The sequence below is a fragment of the Myotis nattereri genome, assembly GCF_964212035.1.
Source record: "Myotis nattereri genome assembly, chromosome: 5".
Classification (NCBI taxonomy): domain Eukaryota; kingdom Metazoa; phylum Chordata; class Mammalia; order Chiroptera; family Vespertilionidae; genus Myotis; species Myotis nattereri.
Genome location: NC_138080.1, coordinates 5,520,972 through 5,542,484, shown reverse-complemented (window position 1 = coordinate 5,542,484; position 21,513 = coordinate 5,520,972). Strand labels below are relative to the sequence as shown.

The window sequence follows — 21,513 nt, the reverse complement described above, 5'->3', positions numbered from 1 at the left end:
ACCTCAAAAAACAAAAAACAACACAAAAAAAAAAACCCCAAGAAAAATTAATAATAAACTATTTAACCCTATACAACTTAAAGAATTAGAAAGAGAACAACAAGAAAAGCCCTAGGTAAAAGAAAGAAAATAATAAAGATTAAAACAGAAATAAATGACATAAGAGACTAAAAAAAAAGATACAAAGAATCAATGAAACCAAGAGCTGGTTCTTTGAAAAGGTAAACAGATTGATGAAATGCTAGCCAAGAAACAAAGAGAGAGGACCCGAATAAATGTATTACTGACACTGCAGTAATACAAAGGACTGTAAGAAAATACTATGAACAACTATATGCCAACAAGCTGGACAATGTGGATGAAATGGAAAAATTCCTAGAAAAATACAATCTCCCAAAACTAAATCAGGAAGAATCAGAAAACCTGAACGGGCCAATAACAACTTATGAAATAGAAGCAGTAATAAAAAATTTCCCAGCAAACAAAAGTCCTGGTCTGGACAGCTTCACAGAGAAGTTTTAAGAAACATTCAAAGAAGAACTAACAACTATCCTCCTCAAACTATTCTAAAAACATCTAAGAGGAAGAAATACTTCCAACCTCTTTTTCTGAGGCCAGCTTTATCCTAATTCCAAAACCAGATAAAGACACTACAAAGAACGAGAATTACAGGCCAAGATCCCTGATGAACATAGATGCTAAAATCCTCAACAAAATATTAGCAAATCAGATCCAGCAATATATTAAAAGATAATACACCATGACCAAGTGGGATTTATAACAGGGATGCAAGGCTAGCACAATATTCACAAATCAATAAACATGACACATCACAAAAACAAACTGAAAGACAAAAATCACATAATCATATCAATAGACACAGAAAAAGCATTCAACAAAATGCAACATCCATTTTTGGTAAAAACTCTCAGCAAAGTGGGAACAGAGGAAGCATATCTCAATGTAACAAAGGCCATATTTGGCAAACCTACAGCCAACATCATACTCAATGGGCAAAAACTAAAACCATTTCCTCTAAGAATAGGAACAAGACAGGGATGTCTGCTTTCACCACTCTTATTCAACATAGTACAAGAAGTCCTAGCCACAGCAACCAGAGAAGAAATAAAAAGCATCTAAACTGAAAAGGAGGAAGGAAAGCTGTAATTATATGCAGATGACATGATATTGTAGATAGAAAATCAAAAGACTCCACCAAAAAAACTACTAGATTTAATTAATGAATTTGGCAATGTAGCAGGATACAAAATTAATACTCAGAAATTGATGGCTAGCCCTAACCGGTTTGGCTCAGTGGATAGAGCATTGGCCTGCAGACTGAAGAAATTGATGGCATTTTTATACACCAATAATGAATTCTCAGAAAGAAATTAAACAAACAATCCCCTTTACCACTGCAACAAAAATAAAATTAAGACACTTAGGAATAAACTTAACAAAGGAGGTAAAATCTTGTACTCAGAAAACTACAGGACATTGAAAAAAGAGATAGAGGAAGATATAAACAAGTGGAAGAATATATCGTGTTCATGGATTGGTAGAATTAACATCATTAAAATGTCCATATTATGCAGAACAATGTACAGATTCAATGTAATCCCTACTATAATATCAATATCATATTTCACATATCTAGAACAAATACTCCAAAAATTTATGTGGAACAGAAAAAGACCCTGAATATCTGTAGCAAACTTGAGAAGGAAGAACAAAGTTGGAGGGATCACTATACCAGATACCAAGTTATACTATAATGCCACTGTAATCAAAACAGCTTGATATTGGCACAAGAACAGACATATAGATCAATGGAACAGAACACAGACTTCAGAAATCAACCCAAGTAATTACGCTCAATTAATATTGACAAAGGAGGCAAGAACCTACAATGGAGTCAAGACAGTCTCTTCAATAAATGGTGTTGGGAAAATTGGAGAAATACATGCAAAAAATGAAACTAGACCACCAACTTACACCATACACCAGAATAAACTCAAATGGAGAACAGACTTAAATGTAAGTCAAGTCCATAAAAAATCCTAGAAGAAACATAGGCAGCAAAATCTCAGACATTTCTTATAGCAACATGTTTTCAGATACATCTCCGAGGGCAGTGGTTGGCAAACTGCAGCTCAGCAAACCACGGCTTGCGAGCCACATGCAGCTCTTTGGCCCCTTGAGTGTGGCTCTTCCACAAAATACCGACTTCTGCGCACGGGCCACAAAGTTTCAATCGCACTGTACGTGCAACCCCACACGTGGTATTTTGTGGTAGAGCCGCACTGAAGGGGCCAAAGAGCCGCAGTTTGCCGACCACGGTCCTAGGGCAAAGGAAACTAAGGAGAAAATAACGGGACTACATCAAAATAAAGGCTTCTGCACAGCAAAAGAAACCATCCACAAAATGAAAAGGGAGCCCATTATATGGGAGAACATATTTGCCAATGATACATCTGATAAAGGGTTAATACCCATAATATATAAGGAACTCACAACTTAACAAAAGGAAGACAAATAATCCAACGAAAAAATGGGCAAAGAACCTAGACACTTCTCCAAAGTGGACATACAGATGGCCAAGAGACATATGAAAAAATGCTCAAAGTCACTGATGATTAGAGAGATGCACATTAAACGGCAATGAGGTATCACCTCATATCTGTCAGAAAGGCTATCATCAACAAATCAACAAATGACAAGTGCTGGCAAAGATGTGGAGAAAAGGGAACCCTCGTGCACTACTGGTGGGAATGCAGACTGGCGAAGCCATTATGGAAAACAGTACGGAGTTTCCTCAAAAAATTAAATATGGAACTGCCATTTGACCCAGTGATTCAACTTCTAGGAATATATCCTAAGAAACCCAAAACACCAATCAGAAAGAATGTATGCACCCCTATGTTCATAGCAGCACAATTTACAATAGCTAAGATCCGGAAACAGCCCAAGTGCCCATCAATAGATGAGTGGATAAGAAAGCTGTGGTATATTTACACCCTGGAATGTAGTAAAAATGCAGTAAAAATGAAGGATCTCTTACCCTTTGAGACAGCATGGAGGGACTTGGAAAAGTGAAATAGCCAGTCAGAGAAAAACAAGTATCACATGCTCTCACTCATATGTGGAATCCAATGAACAAAATAAACTGATGAACAAAATAGATCCAGAGACACAGAAGCATAGAACAGACTGTGGAATCTCAGAGGGAAGGCAGGGGAGGGTGGGTGGGTGGGAAGAGATCAACCGAAGAACTTGTATGCATCTATGCATAACCCATGGACACAGACAACAGGGTGGAGAAGCCCTGGGGTGGGGGGTGGGGGCGGGCTAGAGGGGGAAAAACAGGAATATGGAATATTTTCAACAATAAAGGTTTAATTAAAAAAAAGAGAAGGGGCTACCTTATAACTAAAATCTTGGTTCCTAAATGCCCATTCGTGGTCCTTGGTTCTCTTCTCTGGAGAAGCACCAATGAAGAGATAAACTGTATTTCACTTATTTATCATGTAAAATACCATAGACTATAAGGTACATCATTACTGCATAATGAAGAAAAAAATCCTCTCAGTAAACTATAAGATGCCATTAAATATAAGAAATACCCCAACTTCAAGCTGTACACCCCAGGACCAATGAAAATCCCTCTTCCATAAAATAGTCGTTCAGATAGTCAAATACATCTTCCCTGAACTCACCTCAGTCTTTTCTCCATATTAACTATTCCTAGAGACTCAAATTATTCATTTAAAAAAATATCGTTAAAGACTCTCTTACAAAAAACTTGGAACTATATTAATACCTCTTTTCCTAAAGCCATTGAAAAGTTACAAGCATGATGATGCCTCATCACCCCGTTTACTGTGTATTCTACAAACAAAGATTTTGTAAACAGAGTATAACCACCAAAAAAATCAAGAAATTAACACTGACACATTACTGCTGTCTAATGTGAGAGTCCCTTCAAGTCTTCCCAACCCCCCAACAATGCTCGTATAGCAGGCCAGACAGAGCCTCACGCGCATTAGCCAGCACATCGCATTACTCTCTGTCGGTCTGAAAGTCTCCCAGAGTTTCCTTGATGTTCACGACCTTGACACTTTTGAAGGTTACAGCCCAGCTGTTTTGTGGAATGTCCCTCCATTCTGGATTTATCGGATGTTCCTTGTGGCCAGGTCAGGTCACGCACCTCGGGTACACAGAACAGAAGGGATGCTGTGCTCTTTTCCGCGTATGCTGCCGGGTGGCACATTTTGCTATGTCTCGTCCTGCTCAAGTTCACTCTGATCATTTGGTAAAAGTGCCATTCTCCAGGCATTTCCACTGTGAAATTGCTCTTTTTCCCTTTGTAATTATTGAGTACTCTGTGAGACCAGATAAATTAAACTTTCAATTTACTCTTATTTTTGAGATCAGTATAAACTCATGGTTCCTGTTTTATTTAATGGGCTGATATAATTACTATCATTATTCATTTGATGCTCAAATTTCAACTTGTTTTTGATAAAACACTGTTTACAGACTTTTTCTATCCTTTTTTTTGGGGGGGGGGCATCAGTTTATCAATGTCTTTATTAAAAATAAAATGGTAAAATGAATACAATACTTCTAATAATAAAAAATGAGACCAACATCTCACTAACATCTGAATATTATATTCACGGGATACAGCTCAAGCCATATGTGTGTGTGTGTGTATATATATATATATTTAATTCTCACCTGAAGATCTATTTTTATTGATTTTTACAGAAAGAGAAAAGGGGAAAGAGAGAGAGAGAGAGAGAGAGAGAGAGAGAAACGTTGATGTGAGAAACACCAACTGGTGCCTCTCCTATGTGTCCTGACCAGGGATCGAGCCTGCAACTTTAGCTGTACGGAGACGACACTCTAATGGAGCCACTGGCTCGGGCTCAAGCTTTCAATGTATGTTTTTAGCGGCGTGGCAGATGTTAGCGTACACTCAGCTTATGTGAATGAAGGTTGCTAGGGGTCCGCCACTTGAACTGCTACTGAAGCCAGGCTTGCACAAACCATTGTTACTAATTTTTGAACCCATTTGGAGGTGGACTTAATAAATACTTTCTTTTTGTTATATGTTTTCCAAGATCCACCTAGTTCTGTGTCATTTTCAAGTTAGAGATACTTCTAAGTTTTCTTACAAGTTTTTGATACAAGAATTTTAAATGGGTGGAGAAAAAAGGTTAAGTACAGAGTTAGGTATTCCTATCGAGAAGATTTACACTGAGAGGAAAGCTGCCTACACTAACTTTCACACCAAGCACCAGAACTCTAACAGCCTTCAAATCTGTTATTTATGTTTCAGAATATATAAGCCTGAGAACTCAGTGAAATGAACAATTAAGAAAATTGATGATGGGGGCCAGGTTTCTTATTGCTGGAGTGGGAGTTTACAGATAACAAGAGGAGGAGGCTTCATGAGCCATGTGGTAATGGATTCGAGCTGGAGATATCAGTATCAACTCATTCTTAGGTTAACATAGATCAGCGATGGCGAACCTATGACACGCGTGTCAGAGGTGACACGTGAACTCATTTTTTTGGTTGATTTTTCTTTGTTAAATGGCATTTAAATATATAAAATAAATATCAAAAATATAAGTCTTTGTTTTACTATGGTTGCAAATATCAAAAAATTTCTATATGTGACACGGCACCCGAGTTAAGTTAGGGTTTTTCAAAATGCTGACACGCCGAGCTCAAAAGGTTCGCCATCACTGACATAGATAGAGATGGTTACATATGGAAATATTTATAGACATGTGTACACAAGGGTCAGTATGCACACATATATTTCCCTGCTCTGTCAGCTGAGAAGGACCAGAAGCAACAAAAAGTGAATAGTAAAAGCACATGTAATGCTCGGGTCTTGATTTCTAGTATCCTTCTCCAATAAAATAGGAGTTCCTTGGAGTAATGGCTGAGTCCAGTACTGTGACAGGAAACAGAAACAAGATGAGCCTAGAACATCTTAAGGCACCAGAAAGGAAGGAAGGAAACGCAAAAGGCCAACCAACCAACCAACCGACCGATGGTAATGGGTACATCAAAGGCAGAGTAGCCAACTGAAAGAGCTCCCAATGGCCAAAACCACAACAATTTGAGCAACAAAATAAAGGAGTACTGTATGATAATACAAAGTATAAATATCCATGAGTTCACACTGATATAAAAGTAAATGAATGAATAAATTTATAAATGGAGAAGGAACAAATCATCTATGCAGAATAATTCCAAATAAGTATAAATTCCCTGCCCTAAGGGGGCGGGGCTAGCTCCCTGTGTATAGTCATCTCCTTCCAATGAGTACCGTGTGGAGAGAGCGGAGAAGCCGACACACGTTTCGGCCAGTGCGTGCCCTGGATCCACTGTGATGAGAATGGCACGTCACCTGTGGTCTTCCTCCCCAAAACCATATCCTCAGTCTAATCACGAGAAAAACATGAAATAAGTCCCTACTGAGGGGCAGTCTATAAAATCACTGAACAGGACTCCATAAAAGTATTTATAGTAAGTCAGCAAAACAAAAGAAGTCTGAGAAACTGTCACAGCCAAGGGGAGCCTAAGGAGACACAGGACTAAATGTCAAGTGGTGCCGTGGATGAGATCCTGGCACAGAAAAGGACATTCAATAAAAACTAAGGAAATCTGAAAGAAGTATAGAATTCAGTTAATAATAATGTATCGATACTGGTTCTTAATTATAACAAATGTACCGCTATGTTAAGATATTAATAATAGGGGAAACTGGCTGCAGAGTCTGTGGGAATTCTTTGTAGGATCCTTGCAATTTTTCTACTGTAAAACTGTTGTAAAAAATAAAGTTTATTTAAAAAAGGTATTATAAAAGAGAACAGCTTCTCATAAAAAAAAGGAGGCAAGAAAAACAACACCACTTTAAAGTGCTGAAAAATGATGGCAAAAAAGACATTTTCAGCCCAGCCTGTGTGGCTCAGTGGTTGACATCTACCTATGCACCAAGAGGTCACCAGTTCGACTCCTGGTTAGGGTACCTGCCTGGGTTGTGGGCTCAATCCCTGGTGAGGGGCATGCAGGAGGCAGCCAACTGATGTTCTCTCTCATCAATGTTTCTCTCTCTCTCTAAAAAAAAATTTAAAAAAATCAATAAAAGTATGTTTTTAAAAAAGGACATTTTCAGATAAATGATGAGAAAATTCATCACCAGCAAGAGCTGCACTGCGCCCTAGCTGGTTTGGCTCAGTGAACAGAGCATGAGCCTGTGGGCTGAAGGGTCCTGGGTTCGATTCTGGTCAAGGGCACATGCCCAGATTGCAGGCTCAACCCCCAGCAGGAAGCAGCTGATCAATGATTCTCTCTCATCGTTGTTTCTTTCTCTTTCTCTCTCTCTCTCTCTCTCTCTCTCTCTCTCTCTCTCTCTCTCTCTCCCCCTTCCTCTCTGAAATTAATTAAAAAAAAAAAAAAAGATGTGCACTGCAAGAAGTGATCAAAAAAATGATCTGGGTAGAAAGGAAAATGACAAGATGGGACTGAGAACTCCAGAAATGTTAGTAAGTGGGAAATACAAAGCCTATCCCACTCTCCTGCCCCATGAGGGGCCCCTTTTCATTCCTCCTCTAAAGCAGTGGTTCTAAACCTTGGCTGCACATTAGAATCACCTGGGAATCTTTTTAAACTCCTGATTTCTGCCCTAACCGGTTTGGCTCAGTGGATAGAGCGTCGGCCTGCGGACTGAAAGGTCCCAGGCTCGATTCCGGTCAAGGGCATGTACCTCGGTTGCGGGCACGTCCCCAATAGGGAGTGTGCAGGAGGCAGCTGGTCGATGTTTCTAACTCTCTATCTCTCTCCCTTCCTCTCTGTAAAAAATCAATAAAAAGTATATTAAAAAAAAAAAAGAATTAAAAAAAATAAAATAAAAATAAAATCCTGATTCTGGGCCCCATCCTCCCGAAATTCTGTTTCTTTGTTACTAATGTTGTGGCCCCACCCCATAACAAAGAAACAGAATTTCTGGAGGATGAGGCCTAGAAATCAGGATTTTAAAAAGATTCCCAGGTGATTCTAATGTGCAGCCAAAGTTGAGAACCACTGCTCTAAAGGTTCCTTAGACTTAGAGTCTGACAGGGTCTCAGCAGGGGCAGAAAGCCTTCCTAGGGAGCGTCAGTCCGGGATCTACGGGGAGGGTTTTATACTGAACAAACATGGAGGGAGGCCACTGGTCTTAGGCATGGGCCTTGGGAGGCTAACCATTCTATAATGCAAACTTCCTGCAGAGGCAAAGAATATCCTGCGCCAAATACCTCTTTATCTGCACCCCCTTCAAGAAAAACCTGAATTGGGGCGCACTCTAAGGCATCAGTCAAGGGGTGAGGGAGCCCCATCAGACCTCTAACACATGCAGCCAGGCCGCATCACCTTCCTCAGCATCTGTGCCGGAGGGACTAATGCTGAGTGTGTAGCATCAAGTCCAGGGTCATCATCATGTGAACAGCTATCAAGTGAAAAATGTCTTCCAACCTGTACCCGATCGGGCTGATTTCTCGGTCAGTATTCTTAACCCAGACCCTTTATATCACTGTAGCTCCCTCCTCTTCTGCTGCAGGAGAGGAAGGGGTAGCACGAAAGGTAAAAAGGTAAATCAAGCGATGAGTTCCAACAACTGCTCAGGACTGCATGGAGCCTGTAATCTCTAAGTCAGAAGGAAGGCTTGTAGAAGAACCATCTCAAGTATCTGACAGAGGTAGGGGTTCTCTACATCCACCTAACATTTAGAGACATAAAAGAAGAATTCGAAGCTTATACAAAAGTTTTAAAACAAAACCATCAGCAGTTATTCTTTAAAAGCTATTTTTATTTTTTAAAAGCAACTTCCTAAGTGATTCAGTTTTAGATAACTTGGGGAATAATTATGAATTTTTAAAAAATATATGGATCACATAGAAGATAAAGTAGAAATATCTGCAAACTAAAGCAAAAAGAATACATAAAATTTAAACTCTTACTTCCTGCCATAGCAGTCCATTTATACTTCAGGTTCTACCTTTACTGAAGTAATTAAATCCACATTCAATTAGAACCTAAAAGCTTTAAAGAATAAAACAATAGTATGACTATTATGTTACTCATTTTCTTGATGGGCTTTTAGAATAAAGGTAACAGATTTATATTAAGTAGCCCAAATTCTTGATATTAAAGGTGTTTTGCAAAGTGTTTGTGATTTATCTTGCTTTCATAAAGTGTGATTTTTATATTCACTTAGTGAATATTCTACATTTTCTAGTCACTACTAGATAATACATTTAAGAGAATAAGATGGACATAGGTGAAGAGGCACTCAACTAATTCTGTTCAACCAGCTGAAGAAACAATAAAAAGCATTTGACACCGCTGACTGAAGAAGACAGAAAAGCAACATCATTATTTGGCTACATGTTTATCTAAATTACCTCACTTTTCTTTAAACAATGAAAAGAATATCTATAAATTATTACAGAGACACAAATAAAACTAAGAGATTTTCAATTTGACAATAATTTGACAAATTTAAGACTGTTAAATAACAGTAAAATCTATATACATTTTTTTAAAACCAGGAAAATAAATCCTTAACTTCCCCCAAATGTGCATTGTTTTAAACTATCCAAGAGCCTATAACCTCCCCTTTATCCTACCACATATCCACCAACTCATTCTGCTTAACAAATAAAACCACGAACTGAGCGTCCTTCCTGTCAGTGATGTCACAGCGCTGCATTGGGAAATGTCCTTCAGGGACCAGATGAAGGGCACTGACGAGGACAAACATGAGCAACCTCTTGAAACATCGACAAGTCAAGAAAACAAAATGCTTACACTTCACAGTGTGGAATCTGAACATCAGTTTATCACGTGTATCTTAAACTCAAAGAAAACTGAACAAAACGACGTCTGTATGAAACCATTTCCGTGCAGGACACTCACTCTGTTCCAGGTATGGGGCTGACTACTGCACAGAATAGAAAGTAAGACACAAACTTTAAAGAAACCTGCAATACTTTCCATACTGCTATCAAGTACACAAATAATGACGACATGAAAGGAAAAGGAAAATACTGTCAGAGAGGCACAGAGAAGGCCCCCTGGAGCCTGCTGGGGCCTTGGGTGGTAAACTCATGGGGGCGTGACCCCGGCGTCTCTTCCCCAGCTCTTACCAGCTCGCTTTAGAATGCACAGCACAAAGCTTTCTTTACTCAAATGAAGGGGCGACAACTGACATGGGAGCAAGGGAGGGCTACACGGGGATCTCTGGGCGCGGTGGCTCTGAGGCCAGGGTCCTTAACCCTCTCGTGGGCCGCGCTGTCCTACAGGAGCCGGGCAAGAGCAGCTGTGACGCATTCATGAGCCAGGAAAGCCAGTGCTTCTCGGCTCATAAAGCCGTTCTGCTGTCCTCCCCAACAGACTCGCCGCGGCTTCCCGCTCAGGAGGCAGCGGGGCCTCTGTCGCCGAGGAAGGTGGTGGGAAATCTGGGATTAAAACCCGTGTTCCTGTCTTTCCCTCCTTGTTTCTCAAAGCGAGATCTAGGGACCAGAGTGGCATCAGCATCACCTGGAAACATGGCAAACACTGAAGCTCATGCTGGCCCCCAGACCTACTGAACCAGAATTTGCATTTTAATGAGATTCCCAGGTGACTGATAGCATATTTAAGTTTGAAAAGTACTCTAGAGTATGTACCTAGAACTACAATGTCTGCGTTCTTTAACATATCAGATAGTGCCAACTTTCCCTCCAAAGAATTGTACCAATTTACTTTCCCACATTATTCTAATTTTCTATGTATCTAATTATAATATAAATCCTTTTCCTATTGTTAAAATTGCTCTAAAGATAAAGTCTATTTAGCTCATATTATAGTGCCTGGCAATAAATTAAATATATTGTTATTAAAACAATTACATTAGAAATACCCTAAATGTTTCTGCAGGAAATTAATAATATTGTTCCAACTGTAATTATGCTATACCTAAGTCAGTTTCAAAATTGATTCTGACAAGATAAAAGCATCTTCTCAAAGAAGTAACCCTTGAGAATTTATGAGATACCTGGATGAATGATTCCAAATCTAATACGTTATTTTTCAAAGCTTCCAAGCGAAATGTAGAAATGTAAAATGACTAATGATTCCATCACAGCCAGTTTCTTTTTTTTTTTTTTAAATATATTTTATTGATTTTTTACAGAGAGGAAGGGAGAGAGATAGAGAGTTAGAAACATCGATGAGAGAGAAACATCGATCAGCTGCCTCCTGCACATCTCCCACTGGGGATATGCCCGCAACCCAGGTACATGCCCTTGACCGGAATCGAACCCGGGACCCTTCAGTCCGCAGGCCGACGCTCTATCCACTGAGCCAAACCGGTTTCGGCACAGCCAGTTTCTTAATAAGTACAAGTTTTATAGGTTCGTATGGCCATTATTTAAGAAAAAAATTCAGCTAAGGGGAAAAGACAAATGGTAATATCAAAAATAAATATAATCACAGAATTATGATGAAAAAGATATGGTTTCAGCAGAGGGAGGCCTACCTATGAGGCAACGGTTTCTAGGAGGAAAGCAAATCTCCCGCCGCCTTTGCTTGCTTACCTGGGTGAGTCATGGTGACTGGCTCCTCTTTGGACTTATTATTGTAGATGACTACAGCAACTGCATTGTGGAAAGCAGCCCGCGATATTTTCTCCTTAAATGTGCAATTTCCCCTCTGCAGCAAGGCAATCCACTGTTTGATATTAGGAGGGACAAAGAACCGGGTTTGAGGATCACAGCCCAGATGATCAGCAACTACAGGGAAAAGGAAAAAACACATTAATTTTTTTCTGAAGTAAAGATAAATAAAACCAATCAACTCTTTCTCTGAAGCACATCAAGCAGCTCACTGACAGCAGAGCTATGAATACATCCAGAAAGGACATTACCCAGAATTTAAATCCTCATCTGTAAAGGGAGAAAGATGCCCCTGTAACCCAATTAAAAGTGGAAAATCCTGTTTACAGAGTGACAAGAATAAAGAAGACTGTAATATCCATTGTAGGGTGGTGAAGAGAGGAGGAAGAAGAGGCAAACAGAGACCCCCCCCGCCCCTCCCCCCCCCCGCCAGAAACCCAGGAGAATGAGCTACCCCTGATTTCGCTCATTCATTTGCCTTTACTCATCTCTCCATGCCCCACCTCTCACCGCCTCCAGGAGGAGACGATTTTGCTTGGGTTAAGTAAGGAAGGCAAACTACTCTTTTGTTCAGCTATCAAGTGGTCTTCTTGAAATCCAAGCATGCTTAAAAAAAGAAAAAGAAATTCGAGCATGCTTAAACAAATTTCTTAGTAAGTATAAGGAAATTAGAAAACTTCACTTTGGGCTTGCATCTGAAAGTTATAATAGCTAAAATAACAATTAGAATAGGTAGATTATTCCTCTAATTTACATTTATTGTTAAAAATTACCCTACAATTAATTCCACATTAGGATACATATTAACTTACTACTCTTCCTGTCTAAGGGGATACACCAAGACTATCCCTTGAGATACAAATTACATGGTCACTGTCCTAGATTTGGGGGAACAGCTTGTTTCAAGAACCCTCAAATACATGTGAAGTGGTTAGGGCAAGCACCTCGATTTTTGATTCTGCAAATATGAGCATCATGGCTCTGACGCCCTTTGTAAGTCTTGAGACCCTGTGTCTGGCTGTTCTTTCCATTCCTCATCCTGAATTTATAACAGGTTAAAATGAAAGGGGGGCAGTGCAGGGGAGGAAGAAGCCACCAAGGTAAGCTTGGAGACTGCGGCTCCCAGGGCCAGAGGGCAGCGGGCCTCTGCCTCCTGAGTCAGTCCCTGCCAGCACTGTGCAGGCTGGGGGGGGCGGGGGGGGGGTACAGCACAAAAGAGTAACACTGGAAGCAAATAAGTAATAAGAACATCAAATAAGTATTGATAAAAAATAAAGTGTGAAAAAGACACCAGCGGGGAAATGTTTGCTTTCCCTGAAAGCACACTGTTTACTAAAAGAAATGAAATGTTCACATTACTTAAAGAAACTAAAATGGAGAGATGCCACTAACTACAGAGAAATGTTACATCTATCATTTCCACTTAAATATCTTTCCCCAAATTCTCTCATCATGGCGAGGGGCAACAATGAAAACGGATTTGCTACCAGAGGTCTCTTAGTACACAATAAGTGGGTGGCCAACGATTTCATAGTCTGTCATGACGAACACTGTCTGCAACTGATTCACCCTTTCCCTTACACAGTTTAGTTCTTTCTTAAGCAAATTAAACTTCAGGAGTCAACTACTGAAAGACACAGTCAAGGCGCTGTGAAACTCTGAAACTGTGAAACACTTTACTGTCAGTGATGCCGGTCCGTTTCACCGATTACTATGCTGTTTTAAAATATAAGCATTTAGGTGATGTGTTAGGATAACCTCAGTGTCTTGGGAAAATTTCCAATACTATATCCAAGTAGGCGCAAAGAGCTTGTTTTAAGTGCTCCATTTGTGATTTTTCAAAATACACTGCTGCACAAACCTTGAGGAAAATGCAGAATCAAGAATATCTAAAGAGCGCTGGCCAGTGTGGCTCAGTTGGTTGAGCGTTGTCCCGTGCACCAAAAAGTCACCATTTGATTCCCAGTCAGGGCACATACCCAGGTTGTGGGTTCGATCCCTGGTCAGGGTGCATGTGGGAGGCAACTGATTGATGTTTCTCTCTTATATCAATGTTTCTCTCCCTCTCCCTTCTTCTCTCTCTCTCTCTCTCTCTCTCTCTCTCTCTCTCTCTCTCTCTCCCTCTCTCTCAAAAAACAAAACAAAAACAAAACCCACAAAAAAACCCCCAGTAAAAACATAAAAAAAGAATATAGAAAGAGATCTATATACTTGTCTTCTGTGAAACATTCGTTTTTCTGCGACGTTCCTGACCTCCTCTGACTTCCTATTGTTCACTGTGTGGTAAAGAGGAAACAACACAGTTAGGGACCAGCAAGACCTGGGGGTACAAATTCTCCAATCTCCCACTTTCACTTATTTGTAAAATTGAGATAAAATTCTTCCCTCACAAGAGTTATGTTTATGTGAAAAAGGCTTTAACAATTCCTCTACTCTTGGGTGCCTCCAATCCATTCCCTTCCGTTGGTGTTATGGGTGCCCGCCTGTCCTGTGCTGGTGATCCAGCCTGGTGACACGGGGACTGTATGCTGACGTTCATGAAACCCCCCAGAGCTGGGCAGCACATCCTGTGTCCCCTCTCCCAACAGCTCCCCAGTCTCACCCTTCCTCCCTGTGGCTCTGACAATGTCACTGTCCACTGAGAAGGACAGCCTTTCAGTAATGGTCACAACGTCTAAGACTAAAAGAGACAGCAAGGGGTGCAACCACGGAGCACAGTCTATCTCTTAAAGGAATCTCCATCCACTAAGAACAGATTCTGTGCACAATCCAAACAGACTCCAACAACAGGCTGTATGAGCAAAAAGAATGCCCCTGTTCCCCCAAACCACCACGTGTGAAAGGTCTCAAGACGTGTGTCGGTGAGAACAGAATACGCGATGATAAACAAGAATAAGATGTGCAAGTTCCTGTTCAAAGAAGCCGTTTTCATTGTTCAGAAAAAGGAAATAAGGGGTTTTCATAAGCATTTAATACTATAGTATGCTTATTTTATCCATTTATTCCTTCCTGTAATTAAAAAATAACTTGAACAATAAAAATGTTAACAGCTAAAAACCCCACATTTCACAAGAGGAATGATGACTATGGCTGGTGACCAAGTGGCAAAATTTAATACCAGTTATTTGTACTTGAAGCAATGTATTAAGTGAAGACATAAAACATCTATATAATTATGAACCATAAAATATGTCAATAGCAATTTTGCTCAAATTCAGAAATTTTTTTTTTTACCTTAAAGTTTAGAAGAGGACATCACCTCTGACTTCTTTGCATTTATTAGTCATAGTGTCAGGAAAAACTTACTTGAAGTTATCACAAAAATGTGAAATCACATATAATAAAAAATATTGTGCTACAATACCTTACAAATTTGACAATTATACCCAATAAAGCTGAAAAATACTGTATTATAGAAAAACTTAACTTCAATTTTTTCCCCTGTATGGCCTTTCCTATCAAAACCAGAAATAGTCTGCGACTTTTACTAGTATTTACTCCTTGACTAGAACCAAACAATTCTCAATAGGAACAATTATGGAATCCTCACCTTAATGCACAATAACTTAGACATTCAGCAACATACTAAGTACTGCAGAGAATTAGAATAGAACCAAACAGTTTGGTCTTGAATCTTGAAGCACCTCTGAATGTACCGAGGAGGCATGCCGGGCCCAGAATGAAATGCTCACAGGTAGCATGGAGCACCAGCATGAAGAGTGCTTCAACATCCGGAAAGGAAAAGAGCAACGTAACGGCCACGGAACCTACACGGAATGCTGAGAAACTCCAACTGAAAGGAGCGTGTGCAGAAGTGAAGAGCACAAGAACACAAGAGAAAGATTAATCCCTTCTCTTAAACTCTAGAGAAAAGCAAGTAAAAAGATTATACAGCCAAAGTTACGACATTATACAAATTTAAGATAATCAAGTTCTAAAAAGAAGACCTCCACTGTAAAGGGAAAAGAGGAAGACTATTCTGGTACAAAGACTATGTAAATATTGAAATGGTTCTGTGAGTGAATAAGTAAAAAAAAAAAAAAGAAAATTTCTCTTCCCCAATCCAGCGGCCTGAAAGGCTCCACTAGGATCCATTTGACTTAATAAGACCTCATCTTTTAAAAAAGGAAACACCCACCTAAGAGTAGCCGTCCCCAAGTTATGACCTGGGTGATGTCTCCTCCCCCGCCCCAGACGTCAGTCTGCTGCTGTAAGCGCCACATGGGGCTGGGCCGCAGGACGGGAGGTCAGACTTCGCCAGGCGCACAGCGCAGGTGCCTCAGTGTGTCTCTCACTCTCAGAGCCCGTGTCTCATTTTCTCCACCTGAAATGCCAATGCTAATACTCCTTTGCTGACCACCTCTGAAGCTTTAGGATTCTGCTAACATCTTCCCCGACACCCTACAGCGGAGCGGGTGCTGTGTCCATGCCTCCCAGGCACCCCGAGATCACAGCCATCTTAGCATTCACTGCACTGCATTAGTGACTGGCTGCTTATTCTGAGCGTCTCCTAAGTGTGAGGTCTCGCATCGCCTTTAACATGTCTGGCATGTAGACACTTACTGTACCTGATGGAGGGCGAGAGGGAAGGGTGACAGGGGGACTAGGCCAGAACGAATATAAAGGAAAACCTTGCGCCAAAGACCTCTCTGCTTCATGTGGAAATATTCTGACTTGGGCAATATTCTATCAGCTGTTTCCTACAAAAGAAGTAAAAATAAAAATAAGCCCAACTAGTCCTAGCTGGTTTGGCTCAGTGGATAGGACGTCGGCCTGCAGACTGAAGGGTCCTGGGTTCGATTCTGGTCAAGGGCACATGCCTGGATTGTGGGCTCGATCCCTAGTAGGAGGCAGCCAATCACTGATTCTCTCTCATCACTGACGATTCTCTCTTTCTCTCCCTCTCCCTTCCTCTCTGAAATCAATAAAAATATATTTTTAAAAATAATAAAATAAATAAGCCTAACTAGTTACCCTGTGCGCCCCTACCGGTTCTCCAGAGAAACAGACCAATAAGGGTGAGTGTGTGTGTGTGTGTGTGTGTGTGTGTGTAAAGATAGCTATTATAATGAACTGGCTCACATGATTATAGACTAGAGGCTGATACCTTCCAAGATCTGCAGGGTAATTCAGCAAGATGGACAGCTTATTTGAAATCCAAGAAGAGCCAATGTTTCAGTTTGAGTCCCAAGGCAGGAAACAAGCTGATGTCCCACTCCGAGGACAGGCAGGCAGGAGGAATTCTCTTACTGGGAGGAAAATCCGATCTTCTGTTTATTCGGCCTTCAACTCATTAGAGGAAGGACACCCTCTTTGGGGAGGGCAGCCTGCTTTAATCTGCTTTACTCAGTCTAACAAGTTTAAAGTTAATCTCGTCCAAAACAAGCTTCCAGAAACACCAAGAACAATGTTTGTCCATTATCTCTACCGTGTGGCCCAGTCAAGGTGACATAAACTTAACCATCATGCTCCTCACAACTTACTTTTCCTTCTGTGTTTCATTTCCTTCTTCCTTATTCTACATCCTTTAGAAGGTCTTTCAATGAGGATCTATTAAGGGTAAAGTCACTTTCTAAGGTAAACTTGTCTGCTTACATCCGAAATCATCTTTCATTTGTCCTCATTCTTGAATGGTAGCATACTCAGGCAAAAAATTCTGGATTATTATTTTCTCTTAGTATTTTGAAGACATTATTCCATTGTCTTCCGCTTCTTATGCTGAGAAGAGGCTGAACAAAACATTTTCATTGTGAAGGCTCTCAAATGTTAATGTATTTTTAAATTTTGAATCTAGCATTTTTAAAAAGTAAAATATGTGTGTTTTAAAATTTTTCTCCTAATCGATGGTTTTTACTTCTTTGGTTACATTCTAAAGAAACACATTTTTACAATAAATATCAGCCTTTCATTGAGAATTTTTAAGAAGGCAACAATAAAATATCTTTTATATCCCTATAATGCTGAATATATCAATCAACATTGGAAGAAGGGCTATACACAGCTGAACTGTCAGCAAGTTTAATTGTCAATAGCCATCCATTATCATTTGTCTTCTATACTTAGTTACTGTGTATTTCAAATGAATTTTGATTATTTTTCACATCCTTAGAACTTAAATATATCTGCTGAATGTTCTCCATGACATAAAAAACTCTTAAGAGTAATTTCAAATGATGGTCAATAAAAATCACTTCACTTACAAAGTCAGATTCAAAAATAATTTCTGTTACAACTCACACAACAAATAAGGGTGGGACAAAAGTAGGTTTACAGTTGTAAGCACGTGAAGCAGAGTTTATTCCTGTATTATTATTTATTAATTACTAGAGGCCCGGTGCACAAAAATTTGTGCACTGGGGGGGGGGGGGGTCCCTCAGCCTGGCCTGTGCCCTCTCGCAGTCTGGGACCCCTTGGGAGATAACGACCTGCTGGCTTAGGCCTGCTCCTGGGTGGCAGAGGGCAGGTCCAATCCCTAGGTGCAGCCCCTGGTTGGGCTCACAGCAGGGCCAATTGGGGAGTTGGGGCGCTGCCCCCTGTCATGCACAGAGCAGGGTGGATTGGGAGGTTGCGATGCCACCCTCAGTCACGCTCAGGGTAGGGCCGATTGGGGGGTTGGGGCACCGCCCCGTCACACTCAAGGCAGAGTCGATGGGGAGGTTGTGGCGCCACCCCCTGTCACGCACAGAGCAGGGCTAATCGGGGTTGGGGAACTCCCCCCTGTCACGCACAGAGCAGGGCCCATCAGGGTGTTGGGGAGCTCCCCGCTGTCACTCACAGAGTAGGGCCGATATGGGAGTTGGCACACCGTCCCATCACACAAAGAGCAGGGCGGATCAGGGGGTTGGGGCACCGCCCTCTATCACCCACAGAGCAGGGCCGATCAGGGGGTTGGGGCGCCGCCACTCTCACACTCAGGGCAGGGCCGATGGGGAGGTTATGGCTCTACCCCATCACACACAGAGCAGGGCCTGTGGAGGGGGGGGTTGGGGCGCCGCCCTCTATCACCAACAGAGCAGGGCCGATCAGGGGGTTGGGGAGCTCCCCCGTATTAGGCACAGAGCAGGGCCGATCAGGGGGTTTGGGGCGCCTTCACCTGTCACGAACAGAGCAGGGCGGATAGGGAGGTTGTGGCCCCGCCCCCTGTCACACACAGAGCCACAGGGCGATCTGGGGGTTTGGGCGCTGCCCCCTGTCATGCTGATCCCGGTGCCGGGAGGCCTCTCAGCTCCGCTGATCCAGGTGCTGGGAGGCATATTACCTTTTAACTATATAAGATAGAGGCCTGGTGCACGGGTGGGGGCCGGCTGGTTTGCCCTGAAGGGTGTCCTGGATCAGGGTGGGGGTCCCCACTGGGGTGCCTGGCCAGCCTGGGTGAGGGGATGATGGCTGTTTGCAGCTGGTCACACACCCTTCAGGGTGGGGGTCCCCACTGGGGTGCCTGGCCAGTCTGGGTGAGGGGCTGAGGGCTGTTTTCAGGCTGTGACTGAAGCTCCCAACTGCTCCTTTTTTTCGTTTTCTTTTTTATTCTGGGCCAGCTTTAGCTCTGAGGCTCCAGCTTTTAGGCCTCCGCTCCTGAAAGCAGGTATCTGGTTTGTTTCGGTTCTCGAAACTCTGTATCAACTCCAGCTCTGAGATCCCAGCCGGCTGAAAGCTGGTTTTGGAGTTTTGTTTAGCGTCTGTATTTGTTACAATGTTTGAAACTGCAGGCTCAGAGGCCTGCAGCGGCAGGTGGGGAACGTTGGAGTCCTCCATCACTGAAGCAAGCAAGCCTCATGTTAGTTTCAAGCTGCCTGGCTGCTGGCCGCCATCTTGGCTGACAGTTAATTTGCATATCGCCCTGATTAGCCTATGGGAAGGGTAGCAGTCGTACGACAATTACCATGTTTCTCTTTTATTAGTGTAGATGGCATTTTCCATATGAACAACTATAAATGTTTGCCTCACCTTGTATTTGATGCAAAACAAAATAACTACAAATTACAGCTAGATCCTTGTACAAACATGGCATCATAGTACAACATAAGTGTTAATTATTTAACTCATATCATTTCTCACTCCATAAAAGCATTAAATATCAAGTACAACTCTTTCTGAGGCTCTCTTTCCTACTTGCTTCTATCCATCACCTTTTCCTCCCACTTCTCGGATATTCTACCTCATTTTTCCATTAGTAGTCTCTTAAGCTGAAAGTGTTCACCAGGGTTCTGCCTTAAGCCCTCTTTTCTCAGTGGGCAATCTCATCCATTCCCATGGCATCAATTATCACCTATAGATAGATAACGTCTATATCTCAATCTCTCTCTTGAGCTTTAGCCTTTAAATTTCAAATGCTTGCTGGGTATTTCTGCACGAATAGTGAGTATCTCAAACTCATTATCTTCACCCCTCAAATGTGATCTTTCCATGTGGAATTCCTGAGTGACAACATGGTCATCTACACAAATACACAAGATTGAAATCCTTGCTGAAAAACAAGGACGTGGCCATTGAGAGACTCAGCTCAGTCAATAGTGTTCAGTGTTTCTGGCTGCACCAAGAGCCCATCAGGACAGAGCAGAGCCACTGACTATAACTCAACACTGCTGATGCACAGAAAGAAGTCAGAACACCACCAAGGCCCAGAGGAGGTCTGAAGGCATTACTTTCCCCCCAGATTAAGGTGTAATTAACAAACAAACTAGTATATACATATATATGTATATATATATTACAATCTGATGATCTGATGTACCTATACTATGTGAAATGTGATATACTATACCACATCAAGCTAATTAACATATCCATCACCTCATATAGTTACTTTTTTTTGTGGTGAAAACACTTAAGATCTACTTTTTTAGCAAATTCCAAATATTCAATATAGTATATTAACTACAGTCGCTATACTATACATAAAATCCCCAGACCTTACTCATTTTATAACTGAAAGTCTGCAACATTGGAAGGCATTTTAAATTTGAGCATCATCCTGAAATGTCAAAGTTGTAGGTTCGATCTCTGGTCAGGGCACATACAAAAATCAACCAATAAATGCATACTAGTAAATGAGTGGAACAATAAATCTATGTTTCTCTCTCTACCCCCCTCAAATTAATAATAAAAAAGTTTAATTAAAAAAACCATTAGAACACTCCTATTTTGTTTTATTTATCACTTCTTTTTTCTAGTACTAGTACTTCTTATACTATTGATTCTGATATGATGACTGTTTTGACAAAGACTGGGCCATCTGGAACATAATTTCAAAAATAAGAATGATAGATTCAACAATACATTAAAAGGATCATATATCACAATCAAGAAGATTTATTCCAGGGATGCAAGGATGGTTCAACATCTGCAAATCAACATGATATAGCCACTAACAAAATGAAAGCTAAAACTCATACAATCATATCAACAGATGCAGAAAAAACTTTTGACAAGCTTCAACATCATTTATGATTTAAAAAAAAAACTTTCAACAAAGTGAGTATAGAGGGAACATAATACCAAAGACAAGGATGCCCACTCTCACCACTCTTATTCAACACACGGTATCCGAGCCACAGCAATTAGGCAAGACAAATAAACAAAAGGCATCCAAATCTGAAAGGAAGAAGTAAAAGTGCCTCTCTTCATAGATGACATGATATTTTATATAGAAAACTCTAAGACTCTACCAAAAAATTAATTCAGTAAAGTCATAAGATATAAAACTAATATATAAAAATCTGTTGCACTTTTATACACTATAACAAACCATCAGAAAGAGAAATGAAGAAAAAAGCCTCATTAACAATTGCATCAAAAA

General features: G+C 40.9%; 1 protein-coding gene across 3 annotated transcripts in view; it reads right to left on the bottom strand.

Annotated features, from left to right (window-relative positions):
- Positions 1–21,513, bottom strand: part of RNF130 (ring finger protein 130) — a 142,382-nt gene that overhangs the window by 105,225 nt on the left and 15,644 nt on the right. For all 3 annotated transcript variants that reach the window (XM_081091928.1, XM_081091929.1, XM_081091930.1), the window contains exon 2: positions 11,640–11,834. In XM_081091928.1, the coding sequence (XP_080948054.1) occupies positions 11,640–11,834 (195 nt within the window). The remainder of the gene's footprint in view (positions 1–11,639; positions 11,835–21,513) is intronic.